General features: G+C 43.0%; 1 protein-coding gene across 1 annotated transcript; it reads left to right on the forward strand. All coding sequences in view use genetic code 11, as the record gives it.

Annotated features, from left to right (window-relative positions):
* Positions 1–3,181: 3,181 nt before the first annotated feature.
* On the forward strand, positions 3,182–10,271 carry EGR_06661 (Innexin unc-9; the record flags this gene model as incomplete). The annotated part of the gene is made up of 6 exons (XM_024495910.1): positions 3,182–3,581; positions 6,258–6,505; positions 7,221–7,927; positions 8,263–8,344; positions 9,160–9,411; positions 9,678–10,271. The coding sequence occupies 6 exons, from the start codon at positions 3,182–3,184 to the stop codon at positions 10,269–10,271; spliced, it is 2,283 nt and encodes a 760-aa protein (XP_024349676.1).
* Between the last annotated feature and the right edge of the window lie 15 nt (positions 10,272–10,286).

Here is a 10,286-nt window from a genome sequence, read left to right on the forward strand (position 1 = left end):
CACAGTAGCCTCAAGCCAACAGATGACTGCTGTGGTCACGCATGGCTGAAAAATCAACATCAATGCACTCTGACCTTAGCCAAGGGGGTGGGCAAAGCACGCATGCACCGTCTCAGAGCTGCGTCTGCGAGTCGTGAATGCGATTCACCCTTTCCACAGGACAAGTGCCACTGCAGCACTTGTGCGTGCGTGTGTGCTCCCATTGCGCCACTGCTGTAGTACCCCCTTTTATACTCCTTTAAATATAGCCTTAAAAATACAATTATCTGATAAGCATAGCAGTCACGCCATATTCATATTTATCATAAAAAACTAACGCCCCTACATTATAATTGAATGGAAAACAAATGTGTAGACAAGGCATAAAAGGGAATGGAGGCCAGGTAACACTTTACATCCATTCTGCTGAACACGGAGCCCTAAACTCGTTTTTCAAGACTGACTTTTCATGGTAAGGTGACCACACCCACGCTCTAGGAATAGTCGGGTGGATTGGAGACATGGAACAACACAACCATATCTACGAACTCGACTGCATTTGAGGGTCCGACGAAAATACACAAAGACTTTGTGCGCAGTGTGACACATTTGATGACTCACTCCGGTTCGGCCTGCTACTTCAACGAAGGTCGGAATTGGCGTTCGCGCACGTAGGTGCTGTGGTTGGGCCCGAGGTACAACAATCTCATCTGTTCGTGTAACTACGGCCATTCATGCGCGTGTACACGGAGATGATGGAACTTACATTTGGCAATTCGTCTTGTCCAAGCGTTTGCCACATGAGCGGGAGGAAAGAGAAGGGGGCCTGTGGGTACACATTACCATTGTCGTCAAATCATCACCAAGTGCAGAAATTGCTGATGAAAACAGTAAAACGTCTACTGAGCCGTCAGCAAAATTGGCCCACGATGGATCTGTGGAGGAGGCATCATTTCTTATTTGGACGCACGAAGCTTAAAATGTAAGATAGGGAAGAGTTATTGGAATTTGTCACCTAAATGGCAATGACTTTGGTGAGAGTTTGGGACAAGGTAGTGCTCGGTCACAGAGTACCGATTTTGGCTAACTCGGGGCAATTGTTTATTAAGCATTTTCAAGTCACAAACAGCAAAATAAGTTTTCACTTTTGTGGTGGGTGAATACGAAAAACAAAATATAAATGGCTACTTTCAGGGAGTTGCGGTTTACAACTCAGTATCTCTACTCTGTTGGCAGGACAAGTCGAGTAGATTTCCAGTTCCAACGGTTCTTGCACAAATAACTGTGTGAGCAAATTAGTGCCACCTTGCTAACTCATCAGTTTTGAGTAAATTCTACAGACGTATGGATGTGAGTAATGCGACGTGACTAACATGATGAGAAGAACAGTTTCTTTGTAGGCGCGGTTACTTAACCTCAGTTATCGTTATGGCAGGAGCAGGAGCCTCGCTATTGATTGCACGCCACCGTTTGATTGGAGGTGACAACGTGAGGTAAGAAGAGTTACACTAATGTCAACGCACCACATATTGGGCTGTTTAGGTTGCTAAATCGCGTCTTGTGATCCATGACACAATCTTACCGCAGACCATTTGCGTCTCAATTCAACTTTTTTCCCCTTTCACTTACAGTTTGCCACGACTCCGAAGACTATCGGGATGTGGTGGAGATTGTTTTAAACCTGTTAGTAAACCAAAAAAGGGGTTTTGCAAGACGTGTCCTAAAGTTGGACTATTGCGGCTTCGTAATTACTACTGATAGGCGTTGAATCAACCCAATCCCCGAGGAGTAGCATATAGAAATACGAAAGCCTTATAACGATTTAAGGGATTTGGTACTTATTATTCTGACTAAATTTGCCGCACAAAATCAACTTCGACGGTAGCATCTAACACACGGAACTAGTCTGTTTTATCGGAAAGTTTGCGGGGCATTGAAATATACAGACACCTCCGATCTAGTAATAAAGCGATCTAAAACACAAATCCTGCCATACTCAAGTCCAATTTTATCACACAATCTTTTGTGATGACCTCTTAACCAAATTGAAATTCGTCGCAAAATAGGCAGTCGTATCTCGCCTTCTATTTAGCTGAATTTTATGATCCCAGAGTCTAACAGGTACACAGGAAACCGAAGACTTATACATTTGATAGGAGTGAAGTACATATTCGGAAGCGTTTTTTTTCACGTGCGGCTTATGGATGAGCACTGGCATTCTGCATTCCAGTTCACCGACATCTAAATAAGCGAGAAAGAAATACGTAATCAAATTAAAGCTCGAGCCTCTGGCACGCCCTAGACGACACCCATCTATACTACGCTGAGGGTAAAATGACCCTTAACAGGTGCTGTGGTGGCTTGTATTATCATTTTAGATGAAGGTTTTGCTATTAAAAAAAATATAACCTTGGCGATGGTCCAAGCCAAGCTTAAGGAATTAGGGATCTTCAGCAAATAGTGGCTTCGACTCCATCGATTGCTTGACCCTAATCTGCAAAGGCTCTGAGAAACAAAAACAGTGAAACAATAAAGTTAGGCCCTAGTAGAATTTCAGTGGAGTCAAAATAATCCATGATAACTTGATAGAAGTGAGTAATAATTATGATAAACTACTGCGAATGCAAATTAACAAAGCAACAGCCACCGTTAAAATATCGGAAGTTTCAATTTGTGCACATTAGAAACGCAGTATGGATTGCATGTTGGGCTTCCTAATAAAGAAATAAGTAATGCAATAACATAAAGAGCTAACAATACAAATTTCTATGAGTAAGATCATGATTTGGGCGCCATGGTGATAGCCTATGTCAACGTATTCAAAATGGTGTCAAGTTCAGGTGGGTTAACATGATTTTCAAGCCAAATCACCGGCTTGCCTACATCCGGCCTTCACGGAGCGGTCTAAAGCGCTGGAACAATAGGAATCACATGGACATTGTCCAATTAGGGTTCGATATTTCCAACCAACCACCTCGCGACTCCTTAGCCGAGAGCGGCAATTGGTTAGTCAGTAAATTCTTCGAGCAATAGCGTCCGCTGTTCACTTCTCTGCACCCTGTGAGCGATGCGCCTTCTGAACACCGCTCAGCCATCAAGGTTCAGACATTTGTTTTAACATTCCGGTCGACTTGCGAAAGTTATCAATTCTACTCTCTTGCGTTTGTTAGCCTACAACCTTAAAATGATCCAACAACTCTTTATGGACTACGCATCCAAGATGCAGGTAGCCACCTATGTGGGTGTGGAGGATTTTGCTGACAGATTCAACTTCATTTTCACCGTCATAGTACTCCTCATCTGCACTGCCGTGGTTACTGTGAAGCAGTATATCCTGAAACCAATCTCGTGTTATATTTCCACTGATGTTGGTGGAAAGAATTTACTTGATTACGTGGAAAATTACTGCTGGGTCCAGGGCACCATTCCTATATCTTACTCCAATGACGTTCCAGAAACAGAAGATGACTGGAATAGGCTAGAGAGTCACAAAATATGTGAGTTTTTATCAAGTCTGCTCTTCACTTCATTCACAAACGAGATTAATTCATTGCTGAACCTCACTTTACCCGTACATCAAATCACACCGAAATTCTCACTCAGTAGGCTAGCAAAATGGCTCTCATTGTAAAGCATTTGAGTGTAATAAGTGTAAAGGTAGCAATTAGTATGCCTAAGATTTAATTCATTGAATGATCAAATAGTTTCGTGAACATTGAACTTTTGCTTTGTTTGCAAAATCTGGTTGTTAACACATGATGGAAATCAACCCAATTTTCTTTGCGGACTCTGAATGTTGTTATTAATATAATCCTAGACACTAGCCCTTTAAGTAATGTTCAAATTTCTTTAAAGTGTGTAAATTGAACGTTTGCACTGCGCATACACGCAAGCAAGGATTTTTCTTATCATACCCCTGCCTCTGTTAACGTTTCAAGCTCTGCTAATTATTTAGGTTGATACATTTCTTAAAATGAGAAATCTGCCCCACAGTTGAAGCTCAGTTTGTCCGCACACTAGCTCTTGGTGCTACCAAAACAAGTCTCAGCTACTTGGACACATGAGCAATCTACTAAGTGGTGTACAAAAATCACCTTTGCCTTAGATTTGGTACTTTCATAATAGGTACTTGAATTTAGGTTTATTTTGTGCATTTTGACGAGGACAAGAGTAATATACATCCAGACAACCACGATGATGGCCTGTACACAAAATTTGCTGCTTTTCGAGCGAAGATGTCTTTCACACAATGAGTGAGATTGTAGAATAGACTGAAACCGCAGATTAGGCTATTTGAACCACAGGTCGCACTGAATACGCCTGTTAGATTTGCATCCCACAAGCTCTTTCTGATACATTCTATTTGACCCACCATTACACCATGTCGATGAAGAAAGCCCCTTAGGGGTATGCGAATTTATGGTGTCGGCAAAGTATGCTATTCGGAGGTTTCCATTCAAATAACCAGAATTTTGGGATAAAAATATTCACTTAAAGAGGTGCGACATTTCTTTTGCATTATTTGGTGAATTATTTTCTGCCGACGAGATTGAAGTCGTGCTTTCCACGCCTTAGAGGTGCGTTAATGATAGTATTAGGGCGTTTATCTTGGTCAAGTGGCATACCCATCACAACATTGATGATGCATTGAATCGCCCAATCTCCATTGCAGCTTGCTAGTGGGAGTTTAATGCATTCAGATTAACTCCAAATAGGAGGTATTATGGTCCCCCGACCATGGGACTTCTATCTACCTCTATCTGTGTTTACATCGACGGCATTTACACACTTGTTATTATTACACGACACCAGCTGTGCAAATCTCCCAGCACGAGAAGGGAAATCCCATTTCATGAGGCACTTGTGTAACTCTAGGTGTAAGTTAATGTTACAGATCGAATAAACCGTCAAGTGAGCTCTTAAAGTGCCTTTCTCCATCATATGCAAAAAAGTTTTCCAGCTAACTTAACTGCGTGTGCCTATCATCGGTGTGCTCAGCTACAGGCACCAGAGGTTTTCCGCGCTAAGGACATGGGGGTGAGTGTTAATTGTCAAATACTCTTGTCCAGCATTTTTTGAGGATCAGTATTACAAGTTGTTACAATTTTCATTAAAAATTGTAAAAAAATTCACACTAAACAATACATCTAATTGTCTAAGGCGTGCTTAAACACACGGTGACCATTTTAGGAACTCACAATTGAGGTTTTTGAGGATAGGTGCCATGGAGATGTGTCCTTCCACATTGGCTCATAAAGTTTGATCAATTCGGTCAGCCATCAACTTGTATCAATTCAAGGTAGAAGAGCACCAAGTCGACATCTGTTGCTCAGTTTTAGTGCTTGAATATGCGCAGCTCACGTGTTGCTGGGTTCATCTTTGCTACTTAAGTTGACCTCAGAGGGTAGTGATGCGCATCTCAAATCAGCGTGCACCTGGGCCGCTCCGTGCGTATCTGGTCAAGACCACCAAAAACGTTGCAAAATATACAAGAACAAATATATTTATCATCGCTGAGATCTCTACTAAAACCAAGCTTTTGATAGCTAAATTTTCATAAGTTGGAAAAAATTGTACTCAATTACTACCCAATTGGATTCTTAATCAGCATCTGTTCTCTACCGGTTCTTTAACTATAGTTGTTTTGAAAAGCGTGCTTAATTGACACCGCTTCGGTCCGTGGATATCTCACTTCAAGCGAGGCAATTAGGCAGTGGACTTGGAGTTGAGCCAGAGTAAGGCGCGTATATGACTCCAAGGCTCAAAGATATGAAGTGTTGTCAGAAGAGCCTTTCTCGCAGCCTCTTTGTCACATGTGTTCACCCAACCCGAGGTTGTTTTTGCACTGGTTTTGTCATGCATAATCATTATAAGACATCTTGGAGGATGAAAAAAAGGTCTTATTTTCGCCAAGAAAAACACAAATGTCAGGCACATGTAGGTATTCGACGACGAACGCCATAGTGCATAAATTAGCGCTATGCAAACATGAGATTGCTGATTGACAAAATAAATCGCAATCAATTGTTGAGTCCTGTTATTACCTGGTGAACATTTCGCTCATTTTCCTAACATTTAAGTAAACAAACACTGCAAGATTACAATTTCCGTTTCAAATAAAACAAATAACAGTGTATTCCATTTACGTCTAGGATTTCCCCTTGTTCCGTGAATATTACTTGGGCATAGGATTCGAATCACTAAATTTTAACAAGTATTTTTTGGCATTGTAATTTCTATCATCATAAGGCGATCTATCTACTAAACTTCATGAGTAGTCAGGCCTTTTGATGGTGTACGCCCAATCCTTTCAGTGTATTACCAGTGGGTACCGTTCGTGTTGGGCCTGCAGTGCATACTTTTCTACATTCCACGGGTAATATGGCAGATAATCTGCTACAACCAAACCGGCACAGACCTGTACCACCTCATTTCAATGGCCAACGAGGCCTGCCACTCAAAGCCCGACAAGAGGGAGGAAATGGTGCAAAACTTGGCAAAATCCATTGAACGGCTTTTGTATCATGTAAGTGACCGGAGAGCATACTTACCCCTCTCAGCCTTCATGTAGATGTAAAAAAACTGTTGTGCGCTAATAACAGGTTTTTTGGTTTCTTTATTTCTCCACTGCAGTTGAATATCAGGATCACATTTTACTGCATTAAGATTTTGTAAGATTTATTCACTACCTTTCAGCGGTGTGCTATCAAGGTATCCCCCTCATACTTTGTCAGCATCGTCTGACATTGTGTATTACCCTAAAATTAATTGCTTTGTTGATTTCAAATTGCTAAAAGAAAAACTGATCTGAACATCTTCCGATCTAAATTTTGCCTAATGGGGCTGTTGGTGTTTTTGTTTCCTGCCATTTTTTATCCCCTGCACAAAAGTGCCCAACATCAATACGACCAAGCCCCTTCAATTCCATTGCCTTTCATTCTTGCCACGTTGCGTATGCCTCTTCTTTCAAAGCGGTGTCACTTTTGAACTTCCCGGCTCTTGTTTGAAATCCATTATATTAATCGAACTTTCCTTGCCAAATTTACGCTTTGATGAGTTGCCGTCAATTACTCAGTGCTTGCCATCGCAATAGAGTTTGGTGTTTTGTGCTGTGACGTTGTGGTGTTTTTGTACACTACCCTTAATCCGAGATATGCCTTTGCCGCTGCAACTCCCAGGAGGGTAAATCGAAACTCATATCCAAGAGAATGGGTCCTCTCGGAAGCAACACCTTCCTTCAGCAAGTATTTAAATACCGTACTACCTTGGTCGTTCCAACCTATCTCCTCATCAAACTTCTCTGTCTCGCCAACTCTCTGGCCCAACTCTTCCTCATGCAGATCTTCCTGGGCTTTAGAATCACCAAAGCACCCTACGGCCTGATTGTTCTATACGATCTCTTTGCGGGAAAGGATTGGCAGGCGACCCTTGCCTTCCCAAGGGTGGCTTTCTGCTACATTAAGGTGAAAAACCTAGGCGCCAGAGCCAATGCCATCACGGCTCAATGCGCACTCCCCGTGAACATGCTAAACGAGAGAATCTATGTGTTCCTCTGGTGGTGGATCCTCTGCGGCGGTTTTCTCACTCTCTGCAGCCTCGGCGCCTGGGTGGTGCACGTGATGTCGCGCGAATCCACGACCAGATACGTGGAGCGCCACCTCGATCTGCGCATCGATGATGCCGACCCCGAAGAGGAGCGGCTCTTCGTCACCAAGTTCATTCGCCAAGATGGGGTTTTCTTGCTAAGGATGATAGCTATCAACTCGGGAGAGATTGTGGCCGGTGATGTGATCGGTGTGCTTTGGCAGTTGTATAGAGATAAGCGGGGCCTCAAGACTCCCAATCGTTCCCTCTCATGCACCACAGCAAATAGAGTGGAACCACCTCAGATTGATGGAGGTCTAAGGCCACCATCCTCTGCTGAGAACAAAAAAGGGAATAATCTTGTGTGACAACACTGTTTTGGACACTGACACATGATTTAGTTTTTTAATGCCATCTTCCTTTTCTTGTTATAATGTTATTGCTTTGTTACTGCTGGTACTTGATGACTCACACATGTGGTGTATTTCCATGACTTCCACCTAGCAGTAGCGTTATCTCCGATAGTCTATATGGAATCCCGAGCTACATTTTGGCTGAAAAAGCGCTAAAGTATTCCGTGAAATTGCCGGTATTTCCACTCTACTGCGCGGCATAACCAAACCTGTGGACTGCTTAAATAAGAGTGCATTAGGGTGTCAATGTTTCCCAATAACTTCCTCAATTTTACTGATTGGTTAGTTGGCGTCACAATGACGTCACTGCAGTAAACCTGGGAAAGTATGAATCGAAGTTATTGATTAATGTGGGGACCTTGACAGGAGTGAGTCAGTAAGTTCAGTTAGGCCATTGTATGAGATGCAGGTCATTCCAATTTCCACATCTTATTTGCATGAGATTATTTGCCACGAGTCTTTGGTGCAAATGTAAGAATAAGTGGACTACGGATATAGTGGAACTTGTGGCAGCTTTGGTGGTGCGTTAAAATTCACCCGAAATCTCACCAATTCTCATTGTGAACGATCTTGGGCGGCAAGGATGACCGTATTGTGCTTCTTTTTACCTTCATGTCATGAGCATGCCTGCAAAAAGGTACTACTAATTATGCCGCCACGGGTACTGACACTTTGTTTCAGTCGTGGGACTGCCTTAAATAGCACGGGTTTTCCACCATAAATCACACTCAGCATTTTTTCACGAAAATCCCAATTCAGCAAGGATGTAAAACCGTTCATTATGCTGTAGTCAACTTAGCTCTTTAAGGCGTCTTGTTAATCAGTATTTCTATCACGAGGCTCAACGCCAAGGATTTTCTACATATCCACGTAAGTGCCTCCCTTTCACAATACGATGGCTTCGACTTTGAGTGTGTCATATTTTTTGAAGTCGCACAAAGATTGCATTATTTCACTCTGTTTTGTGCTCAACATAATCAGTGTGACCATTTCTGAAACACATCGTGTTTGATCGAAACGTCAAGAAGTCACCTTGTTGTAAAAATCCAAGCATCAATGACTATTTTAAAAATCGGAATTTGTCAACAAATACTAATGAAGAGAGTTGACAAGATTATGAGTTTCCACCATCTTACAGAAGGTCGATATTTCCTGAAAAGGTTTGCCCAATCATTGCACCTAGCATCGCGAAATTCGGACTGGAAAAGCTGCTCGGCTAAAACGAAAAGCCTTCAAATTTTGCTCTATCTTCTGCATTGGAAAACGCCTGGGCAATCGCCTTTTTGGAACGTATTTAATGATCAAGGCTCTCTACGTCCTTAACGCGGTGGGTCAAATCCAAATTCTGGAGTCCTTTATTGGACTCGATCGCAAGGCCTATAGTTATCTCGGAGTCACGATGACGAGGAATATCATTGATGGCAAGGACTGGCAGGTAGGTTTGCACTTTCTGCCTCTTGAATGATGTGAATCAATTGTTAGAAGTGCATGAAGACGGCAATTGTTAAGTTTGCGCTTTAACCAAGTCCATGAGAATAGAAATTATTAGCTTAATTCCCACACTTGAGAGGTGAAACTCTCCAAGATAAAAGGCAACCAGAAAAAAACTACGGTTATCTCCTCTTTACGCATCGTCAGAGAGGTGGCATAATAGAAATAGGATTTGAGCAAATCTCACACTTTTCTCTTTTGTTGCCTCAGGCAACGTTGAACTTTCCCCGTGTAGGATTTTGCGTGGTCCCCATTCGCCAGTTGGCCGGTCAGGTGTACGTGACAGCCCAGTGCGCTTTACCGGTGAACATGCTCAATGAGCGATTATACGTCTTCCTCTGGTACTGGTTTTTCCTCGGCGCTGTGGTGACCATCACCAGCGTGCCGCTGTGGCTCCTCCGCATGACCTATCAGCGCGGGCGCACACGTTTTGTGAAGCGCTACTTGCGTCTGAATGAGCTGTGCTCGCGCGAGGATAACATCATGGTGCAGAAGTTTTGCCAGCAGTTCTTGCGTCATGACGGCATCTTCCTTCTCCGGATGATGGCCATCAACTCGGGGAGCACCATCTGCGGTGAGGTGGTGCAGAAGCTCTGGTCCATCTACAAGACCAAGTACTACAATCAAGATTTTAATCATGCTGACAACGAGGTGGAGGAGGAAGCCAGCGAGAGCGACTTTCCAGGGGTCGTCGGTCGGCACCACACAACCATCCAACTGGACGCTGTGAAACCCTCCGCCCCACCTCCCTCTTCCTCCAGTGGCTACAGTGAGGACTTCGAGTTGAAGAAGCAGCCTATTTGAAATCGTATTAGCTTA

This window comes from Echinococcus granulosus (genome assembly GCF_000524195.1).
Source record: "Echinococcus granulosus chromosome Unknown EG_S00061, whole genome shotgun sequence".
Lineage (NCBI taxonomy): Eukaryota > Metazoa > Platyhelminthes > Cestoda > Cyclophyllidea > Taeniidae > Echinococcus > Echinococcus granulosus.